The sequence below is a fragment of the Triplophysa dalaica genome, chromosome 16 (genome assembly GCF_015846415.1).
Source record: "Triplophysa dalaica isolate WHDGS20190420 chromosome 16, ASM1584641v1, whole genome shotgun sequence".
Classification (NCBI taxonomy): domain Eukaryota; kingdom Metazoa; phylum Chordata; class Actinopteri; order Cypriniformes; family Nemacheilidae; genus Triplophysa; species Triplophysa dalaica.
The window spans coordinates 20,232,930-20,252,644 of NC_079557.1; the positions used below are offsets into that span (position 1 = coordinate 20,232,930).

Genomic DNA, 19,715 nt, shown 5'->3' on the forward strand with positions numbered 1-19,715 from the left:
CAGAATATCGGTTTCAGTGTTTGATATTATTCGCAGGAGACAACACCTTACAGGTTTGTTTTAGATTCACTGACATCAGTAAGAATGTTTAGGATTGTGGAAAAAACAAATCTTTAAGTTCTGCACATGGCAAGTTTTGCAAGAAACGTTTATGACATTTTCAGCAGGCCGAAAAGACTCAATATATACAACGTGTTCTGCATATATCACATATTCAAGACATTGTCTCTTTACACTGCTTTTTCAATGCTAAAATAAACAGATAAATCCACACATAAATTGTTTCCAGAGACCATTTAGACTGAAACAAAACAACTCTCCCTCAAAGTAAGGACAACCTACATCAATAACTGCTTACATAAACTTGTCAATGTTTAGTCAAGGTGAATATGTTTCTTAATGAACCTTCTGGGACCAATACGGTCAGCTCTGTTAAGAGCAAGTGGGGTGTGTACCGTCTCTAGGTTACACATCAGACACATTCACACCCAAGAGGCCTGATGCGGTCTCACTGCAGGTTACACCTACTGTGACGGGACAGGAACAGGTTGGACAACTGTGAGTCAATGATAATGATTCATATCTGTGAGCGGGGAATGTCAACTATCCGAAAAAGAACCCCACCTCCCATCCAACACCTACTGGAGGAATTGCAAAAATCCAACATTGCTGCCATTTGTGCAGCAAAACGCTTAAGGACTACTAGTGTAGAATGACAGTATTCAAAACATAAAAAAAACTTTAAAAAGATTTCACTGAACTCAACCGTAAATACATCTTATGGCGTGACAGGAAAATAAAAAACCTTCATATAATAAACAAAAAGTATTTGATTCATCTTCGTTGTTAGACCCTTTCTTTCATTGTGTATTAATTTATTATGAAAACATTATATTACCTATGAACAAACCAAAGGACAACATTTATAGTGGCTTCAAAAAGGTTAAACATTTGAACAATTCTGAGACAAATACTTAACATGTCCACATGTCACCCGGGGCTTCAGTAACATGACCTTGAAAGGGATCCTCCCACTAATTAAAGTTGTCCGTGGAATTACTCAATTTAAAATCAGGATATGGTGTCACACCAGAAACATGTTTTTTGTGACAAAAACATATGAAGTTTTTGCGTAATTGAATATATGGATGGAAAAAATGATTTCCATTTACTAAAACATACGCCCGAGGCATTTATCAACAGGTCTATGTTTACATTTTTTTATGTATGATGCTTGGAACAGTGACACCATAGGACAATTTTGGGATGTGGCTGGAAAATGTAAAACTTAAAATTCGGTATATTGCAGTAAAATGAGGAAAGCAAATGATATTAATTTTTATCATGTGACAGGTTGTTGATATGGCATTTTACTAGTTAGATTCATACATACATTCAAACCACACGATGTATGATCTATCCCTTAATGCAGGGGTGGAAGAATCCACCGTCTTCACCAGCTTCAAACCGAACTGCTCACACCTGATCCCTGTAACCAAGGTCTTTAGTTCTTAAAATGTTAATGAAGACTGTGTTGGGAATTCTACGGAAAATTAATGTCACAATCAGCTCCCTTGGTCAGTAGTCAGTGCACTGGCCTTTATTTGCAAAATCCTTCCAGTGCACTCAATCGTTTGTTCCTTATAAAATTTCACAATGCACCGCAAAAACCAGGGAGCATCCACCCTCCCTATGTTCCCTCACAGGAAACCATGTGACAAGTTTTGAAGACGTTTAACAGAAATCACAGGGGCCGACTCAATGAACGTCATGAAACGCGTCAGAACTTTTGTAAGGAAAAACACTTTTTTTATGTTATGTATAAACAAACGTTGCTTGAGAGGCAGGCATCACAATCTACTTAACAGTTAAATTTAATAATCGACCACATTTTTGCACTGATATGTAACAGAATAATGAATGTGTTTCTCCTTTGTACCGGTTGTTGGTTAATAAAAGCAGTTACTTCACAGGAAAATGAGTGAACATTGTCCCAATGGGAAGTGAGCAGGGTCTTTACCAGTGTCTGAACTGTGTACTCGATATACTGATTCACAACATCGGAAACAAGGGAGCTGGTCGAGAAAAAAAGGATCGAGTGCAGAAAAACCAAAGTAAAAAATAATAAGTCAGTATAATACCTTTAGCCACATCTGAGCTGACATCAAAGCAACGCGGGTGGAAAATAAACATTAAAACTTAGCTTTATTACTTTAAAGATTACAGCAAACACATGTTTTGGTTATTTTTGGTTTTATTTGATTTGCAATTGGATATTCTGGCTTGCAAAGTTCATGTTGACTTTAAACGGTTTAACCAGAAAAAGAATGCGAGACAAAATACTTGATTTGTTTGACGTTTATACAGCCCACCTGAAAAACTTAATAGCGGTCACACAACTTCCCCCAACATAAATCTGTTTGAGATCGTGAAGGACTGATGAAGTGCACTGTAAATATAACCTACTTTACAGTACAGTAAACACTGGTAATCCAGAGTTCAGGCTCATGTTTCTGCTGAGGAATCAAGTGAGGAAGCGAGAATTATTTCCTGGGGTTTACGCTCCCTTCCGTAGATGTGGATAACTCTCTACTGTATGTGCTATTGCTTCTTTTAAAGGGACAACAGGCTGATAACCCATGTCCTGTTTGGCACGGGCACAGCTGTAGTAATGGTGAGTGCCGGCCAGAGCGACTCTCATGGGAGTGAAGGTGGGTTTGATCTGGACCAGGGGCCGCATTATGAAGGCTATCAGCCACAGCAACAGAGCTATTCCATAGACCAGCATGTAGGGCAGGTGGTACCGGGGTGCGCTGTAACCCAGACCCACCAGAATCTGTGACATAAAGTCCCAGAAACGCACTGGCTCATCATTGGTTATGTGGTAAGCCTGTTATCAAGAGATAAAGAAGTACATTTATAGGGTACTGTTGATGTACAAGTGTTATTTTATCAGAAATCCTTCTGAAGGGCGTAAAGTTCTGGTTAACTCAAAACACATCATTGTCCTAAAAATATTTTTAGGACAATCTTTTTACTGTTTGTGGTCGAGTAGATATTTCCTTTGAAATGCAACTTCCTGTATGTAATCGTATGGCCCGTTTACACTTCACACACAAAGACTTGGGACTGGATCTATGACTATACATCTAGATTGTACAAATATCTTTCACTCGCTCACATTCCATACCTGAGCGCACAATGGAGAATCGATCTTCAGGCGTTCAGCTGCTAAAATATGCCCATGAACTACATTCTCCACATAAGTAAAGTCCACAAGGTTAGATCCATCTCTGCATATAAAAAAAAAAAATCGATCCATGAAAACATTCGTTTATGAACAAGCATATTTTCTTTGATTTATGCCCTTAAAATTATGGCATAATAATGAATTATGATGTAATAAATATAATAATTTATACAGAATTATTGATACACTTGAAGATCGGTTGACACTTAACCAGCACAACACGAAATGGAAAAACCCCGGAAATCGATCAATTATGTACCGTAATTACACAATTAGTTCAGCTTGCCAGTCTTTAATAGGTGCAAAAAAATGGCCAAACTTGTAAAGCAGAATGGGAGGGGGATATTTTTATAAAGCATATCATTTACACTCATTTATAGGATCTGTGTGTGTTTTTGGGATGATCTATTGATATGCAATATGACATACGTAACTATTCCTTCAAATACTTTTAATGGTTAGGATACTAAGCAGATGATCATGTTTTTGTTGATCCTTTGGCAAGTATGTCTACTTAAACATAGATAAACTAAACTTGGCTCTGTACACTGTAGTAGGCTTTGTGAGACATGTTTTTATTGCACTTATGCTTTTTGTTGTCCTAATGTTGACCCAATTGCTTCTTGTAAATGTCTGCTAAATGTAAATGTATATTTTAAATGGACACATTAAGAGATACAATTATGTTTTTTCCCTGCACTCTTTGAATGGAACGGGGCAGAGGGACGATCACGTCTGAATGAAACCCAGGGTAAAAAGTAAGACCAGAGATACTCTTATTGTAAGGAACGCTTCCATTTGGAGAAAGTGCAACGGCTAACAACATCCATTCACATCTATTAAAAAGACAAGCCTGTTTTCCTTTCCTGCGTCCCACTAAAGCCAAGGCGTTAGCATTAGCCGTTTTGCTTTTTATGCTAAAGGTTGTAGGGTTTCCATCTAGTGGCTTTGGTAAAACAAGGTTGCAAACCGCAGTAAAAACCTTTTTGGTTGAATACTGCGACCTAGAGGATTGAAGAGGTCTCAGCACCACTAGTACCAGTAGGATGGTACATAGTAGACCCTTTAAATGTGCACCAGGTAAAAAGTTACTATTGCTCACCCGATGATGAACTTCATCTTTCCTCTGCGGGCAGCATCTACCAGAATGGGCACTAACTGTGGGTCGCGGGGGCCAAAGATGCCATGAGGTCGAATAGCAACAGTGAGGAAATCCCTCTCCTTACTGCAGGCCTCCAACACCATCTAAACAGGGAGAGAAAGATTATTAAACAAAGACTGGCAAAACAATGTTGGGAGTTTATATTTCCGTCTCAGAGTCCTCATATTATTTCGGCAGATATTTGTATCATAGCAACCAAAGCATCTGGGCTGAACAAAACTCTGTCATATGAACATATATCTGGGGTTTTCAGCCCCGTAAAAACAGCCCTATGAAAGTGACCCATAAAAAACTAAACAGTTCACTTTATTCTGAGCACAAGGGTATATCAGGCAATCAAGATTAATAATTCTTGGATTTATTCCTACCTTCTCCTGTTGTATTTTGGTCTCTGTGTAATAATCAATTGGCCTTTTCGCGTAAGGCAAATCCTCTTTTGCATTCTTGATGTCAGTTCCTTCAAACACCACGCTTGCACTGCTGGTCAGGACCAATTTCTGTGGAAAAAAGCCATGAACGTTACCAACAATATTTACTTGCCAGTATGCAGATCAGCAGATTCTGTAGCCATCTTTAAGAATCGTCGGAAAACACATCTCTTCGGTCAACACCTGACTGATCGGTTCTGACTTCTATCTCTTTTCTACTGATACATTTTTTTATTCAGCTCTGTATACTGTGGTGGGCTATATGAGACTAGTTTTCTTTTATTGCACTTATTGTCCTTCTGTTGTTTCAATTGCTTACATTGATTCCCTCATCTGTAAGTGGCTTCGGATAAAAGCGTCTGCTAAATGACTTAATGTAAATGTATGCTAACACGCACAGCTATGGGTTCTCGAGCTTTCAGTCACGCAGCTCCCTACCTTTGGAACTCATTACCGCAGGATGTTAAATGTAGTGAAAATTTAAATGTTTTTAAATCTCGTCTTAAAACATACTTTTTTAGGCTGGCTTTTCTGTGATTTTATTTGTGTATTTATTTGTGTGACTATCCCATGTTTAAATCTAGCTTGTATTCATTTAAAGTTTTTATTTGATGACTGTTGTGACTATTTGCTATTGGGTGTCAGAAAGGGACCTATAAATAAAATGTATTAGTAGTAGTATGCAAACAACTATTATTCATTTATTAAATAATCAGATCATTAGCAGAACCAATCATTTACATCTTGAATAATTTTGCTGATTTTTATACCTTTTACAACATAAATGCTGTATGTAGACATTTATCGATGTCGGTAAAAGGGGTTAAAATGAACAAGGATTAGGGTTTTTTTATCTGCATTTTTATAGTTTCGAATTAAAGAGAAAACAAAAACAACTTTGTCTATCAAAATGTCAATTTTAGGCAGTAACATTTTTGACAAACAGGTAATTCTCATTTGAATATCATCCGTCAAAAGAAAAAAAATTCTGAGAAGCAGGGGCCTAGGGAGTTCACACATCTCCAGGAAAATTCTTAGTTTTCTTTAAAGATTAGGGCAATTATCTCTGAGTTCCAAAAAAGATCAAAACATTTGACATAATTAGTTACAACTGTAAATCTCCTTTTGAGTCAGTGTTGCACTCAATACTAATACCTGTACACCTGCCTCATGACAGGCCTGTATAACAGTACGTGTGCCATCAATATTGACCCGCTGAAATAGAGCGCGGTCATCACTGGCTGGTGCAGGTGAAGCACAATGAAATACTATAGACACATCTTTCAAAGCCATCAGCAAAGCCTAAATAAGACAGAAGGTCATTTTAGGAGGTGAAAACATGACCACTGTATCATACTGCACATGCATTATGTTGGAAGGATCCTCACGTGTTTGTCGCACAGGTCTCCCTGGTAAAAGGTCACTCCTGGAAGTTCATAACTCTGCCTGATATCAAACACAGCTACTGCGTATCCTCTGTCCACCAAGCGCTCCACAAGGTGCCGGCCGAGAAACCCCGATCCCCCGATGACAGCACACCGCTTGTTACTCTGCAGAGAAAATGTTCACAAGCTCACATTGTATTGTCATTACTATAAGGTAGTAAGTAATGTTGAGTAATGCTAGTCCGTCAATCACATGTGCTTCAAAGTTGAACTTTCAATAATATTCTGCTTTTATAGAGCTGTCACATTTATAATCATGTACACACACTCCAGAAAGACCTTATTTTACAAATAATAATAATGCAGCCAGGTGAGGGTGTGATACAATTGTTTCCACATTTTTTTAAATAAATGAAATGACTTGTAGACTAAATAATCAAACACTAATTTTTATATTACATTCTCACTCTATTTATCTGTTATTTACTGGTCCAGGTTGAAGTCAGTATGTCTGTTAATGACTATAAGGGACAAATATAATGTCATTTAGTGGTGGCAGGAGCTGTGCGCAGCCGGTATGTATCGATTATGAATAAGGGTCAAGGTTACTTATCCTAGCAATGCTAGGACAAAACTTCACTCATGAATGTGCGTATCATGCATTTACAAACCCGAAGTTTAAATTATGATCCTTTGTCTTTCATAAACCCATTTAACAAAAAAAATTCTAAAGCATTAGAAAAATAATTTATATTATATAAAATAATGTGTCTAGGATGGCATAAATGATGATCAAAGGTGGACTGTTCATGTCTCTATAGGCCAGTGGTTCTCAACAGGGGACCCCAGCTGTCTTCCAAGGGGCCCTCAGTATGATTAATAATTTAAACTAGAAAAATTAGCATTTAAATTGAAAAGATATTCTTATTATTATACACAATGAAAAGAGTGTGTACAAATAAATGTGAAATAATTAACAGATACACAATAATATATGTATGTTCTATTTTAAAGGAGTACAGAAGTCAATGTCCAGTGACTGATGGTTGTGTGATTGTGCAAATGACCCCTACGAAAATGTACCATGTATTTACTACAATTAAACCATGGTTACCACAATATAACCACGGTTTGTTTTAAAATAAAACTTTTACAAAAAAAATGTATATGCAACAAGAGAAGTGTGTTTTAAAGGATAAACAACAATAAATACACATTATAGTCCTACATGTAAACGCGTAAAATGTCAAAAAATAAAAAATTGCAAAATAAAAAAAGATAATACTCACAGGTCTGATACGAGTTGCCATGTTTGATTCTTCCGGCTCCTTTGAACAGCAGGTGAACCAGTTCACTGCACAATATCTACTTTTTCAGAACTTACGTTACGGGGTATTGACGGTTAAATCTGCTGGACTATATCGCCGTTCCGTCTTAATTATTTGTTTTCAATAACCACACTTACTCCTACGGACCAGCTCGCTGCACACGACATAAGAAACGTTTCTCTTGAACAGTAGTTGTACTGAAACAGCGATGCTCACCTGTTGAACACTCCAGCTGTAATGATAACATATGAAGCCATCATCGGCAGAGAGTGCTGAACTCCCTGATTGGTTGAACCGGCTGCCCACATTCACGTCAACGTGTGAGCTTGACCAATAACAAAACGGTAACGTCAAAGAGCGCCACCACCCTGACCAATCAATCTGGGAGAACACATTCGCCTCCCCTAACATGATCATGAAGTAAGCGTTTAAATTATCTTGCTAAAGGTTATTGTTGAATGTTTTATACTAAACACAAGATACTTCTCTCCAAACATGCTAGGGCAAAAAAGGGATATTATAAGAGAAGTTTAATAACGTGTACTGTATAAATAATAACGACCTTTGCAATAAACGTAATTGTTTTTTTTTAGATTGAGGTAAGATTGATGAGATATAAATCGGCAAATTGTTTAATTACCTATTTAATCACAGGAATTTTAAAGAACATAAAAACCACGAAAACCTGCGACCATTGATGGACATCTGCTGTCCTGCGCGTTCAAAAATTGGCTTTAAGGATTTCAGATGAATAAAAGTTGAAGTTTATTAAGTTGAATCTCAGCGCTGGGCTTGTCTCAGACAAAAAAGTCTTCACAGAGAGAATCAGCCTCGCTCAAACAGTGTACAACATATTTATAGTGTGTATGTGAGAGGGTGTATCTTCTTTCTTCAAGCTGTGCCTCCCCCGAGCGCCTCCACATTTGCTGCTTTCTTTGTGTCCCATGGAGTGATGACCCCCCTCGTGCTCATTCCGGCCGCACTCTTCTTCTTTTACTATCTGCAAAACAGCATATTTCCTCCCCCCTGGTCTCCACATAACCTTGTTTCTTAAAACCCGTGCTCTATGGGTATGCGTGTTGCATGTGCAGGATGACCTCAGGTCAAACTGCTGAGTTCTCGTGCAAACCCTCAAGCTGCTGAATCCCAACCCCCATATCCTGTTGAAAATTCCATCTGCACTAATATTTTGAGACCCTACTCAACATAGTAAAATAATGCAATGTTATATAAGGTAAGCAGTAATAAGTAATAATCATATAAAAACACACTCAGAAAATGTAATTGATATAAACCCTTAGATAAAACATATAGAACCCAGATAAAATATATAAAACCCTTCACCATCAGTGGATATGAGTCAATAATCGAAAAAATGAAAGTTAAATGAAAGTCTATTCTCTGACGTCAAGTGTAAATACAGCGAGAACCCTGAGAAGATTTAAAAATCCTACTATGACGAATGGGCGCTTCTCAATTTACTTCCTGGTGCGTCTTGTCATACGTAACCTATTTATGATCAATGAGCCACGCCTTCCCACCCGAGCAAGATTCGTCACGAATATTCATAACAAATCCTTCACCATAGTAGTATTAATAAATTATCCTTGTTGGCTTCTCTCGATTACGATGGTGAGTGAACCTTGTCTTCCTTTGTCATTTGTGTGTTTGTTTTTGATATGAAAGGGGTTTGACTTCCTTCAGGCGCTTTTATTACAATTATTGTTTCATTTCTATTTGTACGTAGCGTTACCGACACGTTGCTTTAATGTTACACGCATAACGGTATCTGTGCTACTGCCGCCGCCGTATAATATAAATATCTTGAACGATCGTCTTTATTAATCAGAGAAACTATAATGTGTAATATCTTGTGGCAATATATGTTTTCACGTATGTTTACTGTATTTATAACCTACAGTACATTAAATTCTGTATGTTACTGTAATGTTTTAGTCGTTCGATTTTATTCAATTCTATTCAGGCCACCAGTCCCAAAAGACCCTCACTGGGTGCCGTAGCCCCTCGTAAAAAAGCCAGTCCGAAGCCTGAACTGACGGAGGAGCAAAAACAGGAGATTCGAGAGGCTTTCGAGTTGTTTGACACTGACGGCTCTGGTTACATTGAGGTGAAGGAGTTAAAGGTGAGATATAATGCCATCTAACAGATATACATGCAGGTGATGTGTAAGAGATGTCGTGCGTTCACTGTGTTGTTATTGTTGTGGAACTACACTGCAGGTGGCCATGCGTGCTCTGGGTTTTGAGCCTAAAAAAGAGGAAATCAAGAAAATGATCGCAGAGGTGGACAAAGATGCTACTGGAAAAATCTCTTTCATTGATTTCCTCTCAGTGATGACTCAAAAAATGGTGAGAGTTACACTATTTTACATGTCAGTCATATTTCTCTCGAAAATCAGAAGAATTAGACTGATACAAATAATGACCCTCAAAATGAATTGCAAATAAAAAATAAGGTTAAAGTACTCGCATCCTGGCTTTAAACATGTGATTTATGTAATCAAAATAATTGCTATAATACAATAGACCTGAACATGTTTGTGTTTGTTTGGAAATCTTAAGGCAGAAAAGGACTCCAAGGAAGAAATTCTAAAGGCATTTCGGCTGTTTGATGACGACGAGACAGGGAAAATATCCTTCAGGAATCTAAAGAGAGTTGCCAAAGAACTCGGGGAAAACCTGACAGACGAGGAGCTACAGGTAAGACCAAAATCTCCTACAACCTTTAATAGTATGAAATGATACTATAATAGACAGTATGTTTGTTGTTTATGACTTGAATATAGGAAATGATCGAGGAAGCAGACAGAGATGGTGATGGAGAAGTTAACCAGCAAGAATTTCTTCGCATTATGAAGAAAACAAGTTTGTACTGAACGTCACTGTAAGCACAGAAGTCTGATCTGAATTTTAGTTTTATGCACCATTGATGTACCATTCCAAAACCTAGATGCCTAATCCCAGTGGTCATTAAGATCTCTGTGTGTTTGCCAAACAGCAAAGACGTCAGCCGTTTACAGACTATATTCTGAGATCTTAAAGGAATAGATCACCCAAAAATGACAATTCTGTCATCATTAACTCACAATCAAATTGTTGCGAAACTTGTTCTCCAGAACACATCATTTAAGAATGTGGGAAACTAAACAGTTTTGGGGCACCATTGATTACCACGGTAGTCAATAGTGCCCCAAAACTGTTTGGTATCAAAACGTTTTTCTAAATATCATTCTTTGTGTTCAGCAGAACAACAAATTTAAACAGGATAAGAACAACTTGAGTAGATGAGTAGGTGAGTAAATAACAACAGAATTTTCATTTTTTGGTGAACTATTCCTTTAAAGATATAAAGAAACTGAAGCACACAACAGCAGTTGTAGTGATTGAATCATATAATGTAGAATACAGATATTCTTTACCTTTGTGTTAATGCTTTAAGGTTTCTTGATATAAAATATTTTTTGAAATAATAACGGATTACACAATCCTGAAGCAGTTTATGATTGTTACATTTTTTTACAATGTCTTCTGTTACCTTTTGCATCAATCTGTTGTATGATACTGTACGCTTTCAGGGATTAAAACTATACTGTATCCCTTCTCTGTGCCTCAGTCTGATAAGAGGAAAGTTCGGCTATTTTAGTGAATTTCTAGTGATTCTGTGATTATATTTTTGTAATTTCTGTTTTTCTCAAATTAGTTTCAGATGTCTTGTATAAGAGTATAATTGAGATGCTATTTAAAATTATTATTGAAACTAAATTAAATGGTGTTTGTTATTGAGATTTTTGTTGAGTTTTATATATCTGGAAAAGGCAAAGCAAATGTGTCTCATTTCGAAAGGCTGCGTCCTCCGAAGGCTACATCCTCTGAAAGATGCGGTCACGGAGCATCCTCAACCTGCAATTAAACAAGACGTCCTTTTTATAGGACATTTTGGAAAAAAGGAAGTAGGAAATATCTCGCTGCTATGCCAAAACATTGTGCAATCACATAAAAGTAAAAAAAGTTAGTCAGTTTTTACCCTAAACAATAGTTTTTAATGTTTATATGTATTACAATGTATTATAGACCTCAAACAAATATTACTGAACAGCCTCCAATAAATATTTGTTTGTTATTTGGGGAAAAACACTTGAGTTGTTTCTAACTTAATAAATTACGAGTCTTAAAAAACCAACTGAAATTGACATTTTACCTGTTCAGTAACTACTCAGTAACTGCAAATGTACAATTTTTTTAATATGAAATAACATAAAAAGACATTTGAAATAATTAAACAAACACATAAAAAGCAACTACTATCCAAGAGAACTTACACAGACATTCCTTAAGTGGCTGGTATAAAATTGAAGCGTCCTCATTGTAAACATTCAGATTTAAAAATCAAGTAATTGAATACGGCTCAAATATCATAAACACCATCATAAATATGATCATTTCACAGTGGAAAACAATCTGAATCAAATCTAAATAAGAGACAGCATCCTCCAGCACTAACAGAACTCTTACTACTCCAGCAGTCTTGAAGGTTTGAGGTTTTAAAGGTTTTATTCCTATTAAAGGTATCTGATCCCAGATCAGCTTTGACTTATGCGCGTCTTAGTGGCAAAGTCTGCACTGAGTTTGCGCATCACATCACCGTGACTTTGCCCGAGCAGTTCCTGTCTTACTGAACCGTAATTCTCCTTTACGAACATAGCGAAAGGTGTGGGTCCTCGCGGCTTCAACGGGGTCAGTAAAACCAGTTTCCCGGTGCACAAAGCACACACAAACTTCGTGGTGTCCAGTGACTTGGAGTGACGGCCAATCCTGTGCAGCAGAGGATACAGTCAATATTTGATCATCAACATCTACTAGTAGGAACAGTTGATCAACTTTGATTTTGTGAGTGCCGTGATGCTAACACGTGGTGGGCGGTTGCCAGACGTTTCTTGGTTATTGTTTGTGGGGTATTTTGGAACCTTGCTATGGTCTCTAGATATGGTTCAGGTCACTTCTGCAATGTCAGTCTAAGGGATATTTACCCGTTTTATCATTTACCTTGTGAAAACTGTCCATCAGATTGCTTAGGTAAGATACCACAAACGCTGATTAATGTGTCAAATGTTGATATGTAGTCTTTATGAGCAACATCAATAGTGACGGTTACATTTTTAATGTGCGACCTGAAGCGAAAAAAGTAACAGGATTTTGGAGAGTTTGACACTTACGTGTTCTTACAGCGGTCACACTGATACTGGTACTTGTAGTTGATGTCATAACTGTGGCAGCGCGTCACCATGGGCAGCTCAGGGTGTGCAAGCATGGCTTTACCAGCATAAAGCCTCCAGAAGGGCCCGTGACCATCACGCACATTGTTTATGAGCCATGTAGCAGCATGACACATTTCATGAACTAACGTATCTCGCAACCGATCTGTTATCACAGAAAAACACAGGGTTGCAGGCATGTATATCATATTCTAAACATACTTTTATTCTTATTGATGTTTATAGCATTTTGAAAACTGTAGCAAGTACCTGGGGAGTCACACACTTTGACAGACAGCTCGATGCGGGCGTATCGTTTTCCTGTGCCTCGCTCTTGACCCGAGATGCAATATCCGGCTGTCTTCCTCATCTTCTTATTCCATGTGACGGACATGTCGACGGGAAGCTGAAGGGGAGTTTGTAATTGAGGCAAGATTTAAACCTCTGCCTATTGTAAGAAAGACATCCTTGCAACTGCACAGTACTTTACAGAGTCTAGCATTCATTATGCATTAATACTTCCCAAAAAAGTATTACAATTAAAATTCAATTTTTGTTAAATTTATGCATGTAGGTAAACTCATGTTAACAGTGTAACCATAAACCTCAACATCAAAGTGATGATGAAAATCTATTCAAAGTGTCTCTAATCATTTGGTAGGAGGTTAGCCCTGTGTTCTGTTTTGCACAATACATACTACACAAGAGCTACTGTATCGACTACAGTTTGAAAGAGTTCCAGGTTTGCACCTTGCTGTCAAATACACTAGCGTTGTAGAGCTGAAAGAGTTTACTGGTGAGTTCCTCTTTGTTCTGTTTGAAGCTGCGGCTGTATGAGGATCCGGGGACAGATAGAGACTGCAGGAAACACCCTGGAGTTTTACACACCACCAACCTGACAAACACAACATCACTGTCAAAACAAGGAGACAGGACCATGGCAAAAAGTATGAGCAAAATGTCTTGTTCTTTCAAGATTAGGGATGCACAATAAATGTGAGATCGACCACATCGGTTATTGTCTGACAACTGTTATTATCAAAGTTGTTTTAATGTGCTCTGTTCTGAACTGAGAATGTTTCTTGAAGTCAAAAGGGCAGCGAACAGGACCCAGAACGGACTGAAAGTAAAACTGAAAAGTAGAATTCAAATTCAAAGATATTTATTTTGCTGCAGTATGATGTCATCTTTTAGTTTAGAAAGAATCAACGTAAAATGTTTAATTTACAAAGGCAACTAAACCTTGTTTGAAAGTTTCTGTTTGAGATGTCATTTACACATTCACCGGCCACTTTATAAGGTACACCCTGCTAGTACCGGGTCGGATCCCCTTTTGCCTTCTTCATGGAGTAGATTCAACAAGGTGTCATAGATTTTGGTCCATAGTGACATGATATCATCACACAGTTGCTGAAGATTAGTCAGCTGCACAACTATGATGCAAATCTCCCGTTCCAACACATCCCTCAGGTACTCTATTGGATTGAGATCTGATGACGGTGGAGGCCATTGGAGTACAGTGAACTCATGTTCAACAAACCAGTTTGCATTATCATGCTGTAGGTTGCCATCAGAAAAAGGGTACTAAATTAATATGACTTATTCAAAATAGTGTGGATTTATAATATCTGCCCACCACAGGAATAAAATAAATCAACATAATGGGGGGTTTCCTAGACAGGGATCAGACTAGTCCTAGACTAAAATAAATGTAAGAGCTGTCCAAACTGAAAACAGCTTGTACTGACATATCTTAAAATACATTAGTGTAATTGTTTGGTCTCAAAATGCACACATGTAATCTTTTTTGCAAGTTATGTTTGTTAAAACTACTTACATTTTCTAATTAAACTAAGGTCTAGTCCTGGTTTAAGATAAATCCTGTAAGGAAAACCACCTCGATACAATTAATGCAAATACTGTCAGTGAATCTGAAAGATATTTTGAACACTGGAGAAAAATGTTATTCTTTTATTGTAGAAATGACATACGATGCATCACCAGTATGGGTGTATGACGGCTGGATGTGGGTCATTACCTGCTGTTGGGCGGGGCTCTGGGCTCAGTATGGCTTACTGGTCTGCTGCTGGGCGTCTGCACTGGGATGTGGCCTACGTGTGATCGCTCATCTGTCCTCTTACCCACTGCAGACGGTGTGGACAAACATGGTGGTCGTGGTTTTGGCTCTACAAGTTTGGAAGATCAATCATTTCCATTCATGTCTGTTCTGTATCAAACCTTAGTGTTGCAGCATTATAAAGTGTCACAGGCAAAATAAATACAAATAAAACAACCTTTTAAGCTTTTAATGGATGCATCATCACTGTCCACACTTACATTGATTGCTCAGCTTTATGGGTTCGTTTTACTCTTTATCCTTATACGAGTACTTCAGGTAGTAAACACATCAGCTGTCATCTATTCTTGTGTTCGTATTTTTGCGTTCATACTAGTCGTGTCATAACAGGGCAAACTATAGATTGAAATCCTGAAGGACCCACAAGGTCCTCCTGGCCAAGAAGACCCGTCTGAAGTTTGACAATGAACATCAAAATGATTCAGAAAAGGGAGAAAGTGCCGTGAGACCAAAAGTGACTCCTGTATTTGGAGTGAGAGAAATGTTGACTATGACTCCAAGAACACCATCCCTACTGAGAAGAACAGGGCTGGAAACATTCTGCTTTAGGGCTTTTTATCTCTGCTAAGGCTACAGGATGACTTCACCGCATTGAGGGGCTGATGGACGGGCCAGTGTAGCGTAAAATCTTGGACGAGAACCTCGTCCCCTTAACTAGATCACTGAAGATGGTTCGTGGATGTGCCTTTAACATGACAAAGACACAAACCATATTGTCAAGACAACCAAAGAGTGGCGTAAGGAGAAGCACATTAAATGTCCTCGCCAGTCTCTAGACCCTAGTCCTATTGAACATCTGTGAAGAGGGCTAAAACTCCAATGTGCTAAGAGACAGCCAAGAAACCTTAAAGATTGACAGAGGAGTGGACTAAATGTATCCTGACACATGTGCAAACCTGGTGACCAACTATCAGAAATGTCTGACCTCTGTGCTTGCCAACAAGAGTATCTCCACAAAGTTATGTTTTAGGGGGATCAAATACTTATTTCACTGACTGAAATTCAACTCAATTTATAACCTTTATTTATTTAACACATTTTCACAGATTTTTTTTATATTTTGTCTAAATAAACCTACCATAAAAAACATAGACCCTTCATTACTTTGTAAGCAGGCAAACTTATAAAATCAGCAGGGATCATATAAATATTTCCCTCACTGTATATATTTACAGGCATCTATAGTTCACCCATAAATAAATGAATAATCGACTCACCCTCATTTCATTTCAAACACAAATGCAGATATTTCAAAGACGGCTGGTTAACCAAACAACACTGAGCCCACAGAGTTTCATCGTATGGATGGACGCATATCTTTTCATATGATCTTCTTTTGTGTTTCGCAGAAGAGTCGTGTACACGTTTCAAACGAAATAAAGGCAAGTAAATGATGACAGTTTCTGTCAACTATGCTTTTAAATACCTGGAGGCAGTTTTGGACTTGAAGGTGTTTTTCCTCCCAGATTTTGATTCTGTCTGACTCTGTCCAGTAAAGACTGGAACTCTTCCTCTGAGCTGCACGTGTCGTCTTGACCACTGGGTGTCATCACTGTGATGACCGGCGGAGGAACAGCAGATTTCTCTTTACGAGAGTTGTGATGTTCCTTAGATGCTGGGCAGCTGTGTCTGGAACTCCATGTGCTCTGGATCACAATGTTACGGTCGTCATCTTCACTGTCGCTCAGGAAGACTGGAGGATCCCAGCGAGACGGAGGCCGTTTCTCTGTCTTCTGAAGCGATTTAGGTGTTTTGATAGTCTTGGGTTTCCCTAGGAAGAGGCAGAAGGTGTTGGATGTAATGTATTGCACAAACAACACACATTTACACATCTACTGGCTGAGAAACTTGGCCCATTTGGTTACAGAGAGAAAAAAAAAGTATATTCTTTTCCTGAACAAGAAAAGAGTAAAATGGTCTCTGTCAAACCATGTGCTCATTCATAAAACAGTTGAAAGTGGAGTCTTTGCTTATATGTTTTGACATGCAGTTTAAAGGAATTTTAAGACAGAAAATTATCGCAAAATAATCGTGACTGTGTTTATCTGATAAAAGAAAGTCACATACACCTAGGAAGGCACTGGGGTGCATTTTAATTTTTTGTGGAAAACCATTCCTAATAAGCTAATAAGATACGTACCTTTGGTAAGGAAAGGCTTCCTCTTGTCATTGATAAAATCATCATCAGATGACATGCTGTCCACTACGAAGCGTTTCAAACTGAGGCATGAGAAAAATAAACAAATGATTGAGACCAACATTTACACGTATGCACTTATTTACAGCAAACTCTCTCTTTCACTTACCTGTCTTCACTGCCACTTGCAGACTGTGACCTCACTTTAGCCTTTGGGGTTTTCACTCGATTCAAAACTGTTACATTGTAATGCAATTTATTACACCTCTCAAAAGTAGTTTTTTACGTTAAGAGAGAATGGATGAAACAAAACTTACAACTTTCAAACTCATTATCACTATCGGAAGACAGTACAGGAACCGGCTCTCTAGAAAAAAGAAAAAGAAACAGATTTAGTATAAGCTCATGTCCGGGTTATCAGGAGAATAATCTCCATATGAATAAATTTGATGCGAAAACCTAAAATCTGTCGATTAATTGAGCATTTTTCATTAGACTCTTACATTTACTTTTAGCTATAGAAGATATTTCAGACCAAGCAGAGTTTGGTATTTAGCTGCAGATTCAGAAGCAAAATAATTTGAGTAACAGATAATACGAGTGGAGAGCATTCATCAACGTCAATCATATTTTTGACAGAGCGGCTTTTAGTGGATTACCCTTCCACATCTGGTCACAATGGTTACATGTAATTATTTCCATAGACAAATCCAATGTGTTTTGTACCTAACTAAATCACATCACAGGAATTTAACCTCTAGTATCAATCAAATTCAATACATATACATGTACAGTATCTCACAGAAGTGAGTACACTCCCACATTTTTGTAAATACTTTATTGTATCTTTTCATGTGACAGCACTGAAGAAATGACACTTTGCTACACTGTTAAGTAGTGAGTGTACATCTTGTATAACAGTATAAATTTGCTGTCCGCTGAAAATAACTCAACATACAGCCCATGATGTCTAAACTGCTGGCAAGAAAAGTGAATACACCCCTAAGTGAAAATGTCCATATTGGGCCCAAAATGTCAATATTTTTCCTCCTTTTTTAGTGACACTGTATAGAAGATAGAACTTTATTTTAAAAAACGAATAGACCAAGTTTCATGTAGACTAAGGATTGAACATGTTGAAAGTCATTTAGCATCGATAGAAGATTCTCACCTCGTTTTCATAGCAGATGATGTGCACTGCTTAAAAGTGTGTTTCGGTGTAGCCTTCTGAGCAAGAACTGAAACACAACATACGGAGAAACGACAACATTAGTTCACACTGCAAGCGACCATACAAACAACACTGAGAAAAGTGTTTCAGAATGTAACCCACATTGATCCAAATCCTCATCATCTGAACTCAACAGCACATGATTTGGTTGAGATGGATTCTCTTTCTCTGAGCTGTCAGACTGCAGCGGCCGGTGTGTCTGATCTCTTCCTGAGGACGGACTGGAGTTATAACTGCCCAATGCTGGCCGTCTGCTTTTATTCAAGCCCTTTCTCAGCTGAAACAATTCAAATATGCAGAATTAAAGTATATTCACTGTAATGTCAACAACAGAAATTTGGAAGATGCTTTTCTCCAAACCAGCATTCAAGCTCACATTTCATCAGTACGTGTTCACACAACCTTTGAGAGCTACAGGGACACTTATGGATGATTACAGTTGTATTAATAGTACAAATAAAGATACATTATACAAGTTAATTGTCGTACCTTCTCCTCAACTTGATCAAGATCTTCATGTCTGTCCCAACCAAGCTTTTCTGAGACTCTTTGAAACAATGACACGGTACCGGGATCCATAGCAGCAAACCTGTTGTCACTGCAGTTTAAACCGGTACATGTTTAAAAATATAAACATAAATAGACGCTCAATATCAGTGATGCACGCGGATGAACACGCTCGCGATTTCAATCGTTGTTCAAATAAACATTGAATTCAAACACAGGTCGACCTCGTCCAAGCGTTTGCCTTACACTGGATCTAAATTCGACTCGATGGCAACATAACGAGAACATTTACATTCATCATGGACGGGAGAGAGACAGTTTTGTGAAGCATATGTGTGTGCAACATTACGTTACCTGATAACAGCGGGTTTGATACTTCAAAAGAAACGTGCACTCACGCAAACGCCAAAACACTCACGTTCGTTCAAATTTCGTCAACCGGATGTTGCCGTCGAGAGGGGGCATGCAACTTCCGGTGCCACTGTCGCTTTAACAGGAGCATGTTTGTTTCAGTACGTGATGTGTAGGTCAGATTTAAACACTTTTACGTGGTTTGTGGCGTATAACGTAGTTGAGGATCGTTTCCCCTATGATATTTTCTTTCGTTGCAACGTTTTTTTATTCATTAACCTACATAACTTTGCAATTTCGCTTAATTTTGTTTTAGATGATAAAAATACCTACTCTTCATTAAAATACAATTTAAAAAACAGACAAATAGTTCCAATAATTCCGACTTGAGCAGGTAATGTGTAGAACTCTGCCCCCTGCTGGTGGTTCTACGTCAAATCCTTATAAGCACACCATCACAGAAGTGTAGAAACATCTTTAGCGCTTCTTCAATCAGCGGACACATCAATTACATGAACAAGGAGTGC

General features: G+C 38.0%; 3 protein-coding genes across 3 annotated transcripts; 1 reads left to right on the top strand and 2 right to left on the bottom strand.

The window, feature by feature from the left end:
* Positions 1-2,188: 2,188 nt before the first annotated feature.
* On the bottom strand, positions 2,189-8,183 carry nsdhl (NAD(P) dependent steroid dehydrogenase-like). Its single transcript, XM_056769918.1, has 7 exons — positions 7,515-8,183; positions 6,229-6,390; positions 5,996-6,142; positions 4,781-4,909; positions 4,353-4,495; positions 3,191-3,293; positions 2,189-2,890 (listed from the first exon to the last, which is right to left on the bottom strand). Exons 1-7 carry the CDS (start codon positions 7,533-7,535, stop codon positions 2,558-2,560), a joined length of 1,038 nt encoding a protein of 345 aa, XP_056625896.1. The 5' UTR covers positions 7,536-8,183; the 3' UTR covers positions 2,189-2,557.
* An 872-nt stretch (positions 8,184-9,055) lies between these two features.
* Positions 9,056-11,356, top strand: cetn2 (centrin, EF-hand protein, 2). The gene is made up of 5 exons (XM_056770100.1): positions 9,056-9,185; positions 9,538-9,696; positions 9,794-9,922; positions 10,136-10,273; positions 10,360-11,356. The coding sequence occupies exons 1-5, from the start codon at positions 9,069-9,071 to the stop codon at positions 10,447-10,449; spliced, it is 633 nt and encodes a 210-aa protein (XP_056626078.1). The 5' UTR covers positions 9,056-9,068; the 3' UTR covers positions 10,450-11,356.
* A 329-nt stretch (positions 11,357-11,685) lies between these two features.
* On the bottom strand, positions 11,686-19,271 carry gcna (germ cell nuclear acidic peptidase). The gene is made up of 13 exons (XM_056770099.1): positions 19,192-19,271; positions 18,820-18,928; positions 18,433-18,607; positions 18,271-18,337; positions 17,417-17,466; positions 17,269-17,335; positions 17,103-17,182; positions 16,389-16,733; positions 14,864-15,011; positions 13,576-13,720; positions 13,096-13,231; positions 12,787-12,991; positions 11,686-12,385 (listed from the first exon to the last, which is right to left on the bottom strand). The coding sequence occupies exons 2-13, from the start codon at positions 18,907-18,909 to the stop codon at positions 12,154-12,156; spliced, it is 1,740 nt and encodes a 579-aa protein (XP_056626077.1). The 5' UTR covers positions 18,910-18,928; positions 19,192-19,271; the 3' UTR covers positions 11,686-12,153.
* Between the last annotated feature and the right edge of the window lie 444 nt (positions 19,272-19,715).

What these genes read in the sequence shown, in the direction of transcription:
- nsdhl (XM_056769918.1), bottom strand. Translation starts at nt 7,535, where the DNA reads ATGGCAACTCGTATCAGACCT. An exon ending in CCAAAATACAACAGGAGAAG is followed by an intron (nt 4,496 to 4,780) that starts GTAGGAATAAAT and finishes CTCCCTGTTTAG; the next exon opens with ATGGTGTTGGAGGCCTGCAG. An exon ending in AAGATGAAGTTCATCATCGG is followed by an intron (nt 3,294 to 4,352) that starts GTGAGCAATAGT and finishes TTTTATATGCAG; the next exon opens with AGATGGATCTAACCTTGTGG.
- cetn2 (XM_056770100.1), top strand. Translation starts at nt 9,069, where the DNA reads ATGATCAATGAGCCACGCCTTCCCACCCGAGCAAGATTCGTCACGAAT. An exon ending in GGCTTCTCTCGATTACGATG is followed by an intron (nt 9,186 to 9,537) that starts GTGAGTGAACCT and finishes AATTCTATTCAG; the next exon opens with GCCACCAGTCCCAAAAGACC. An exon ending in CAGTGATGACTCAAAAAATG is followed by an intron (nt 9,923 to 10,135) that starts GTGAGAGTTACA and finishes GGAAATCTTAAG; the next exon opens with GCAGAAAAGGACTCCAAGGA.
- gcna (XM_056770099.1), bottom strand. Translation starts at nt 18,909, where the DNA reads ATGGATCCCGGTACCGTGTCATTGTTTCAAAGAGTCTCAGAAAAGCTT. An exon ending in TCATCTGCTATGAAAACGAG is followed by an intron (nt 17,467 to 18,270) that starts GTGAGAATCTTC and finishes TCTTTTTTCTAG; the next exon opens with AGAGCCGGTTCCTGTACTGT. An exon ending in TGTGACCGCTGTAAGAACAC is followed by an intron (nt 12,386 to 12,786) that starts GTAAGTGTCAAA and finishes TCTGCTGCACAG; the next exon opens with GATTGGCCGTCACTCCAAGT.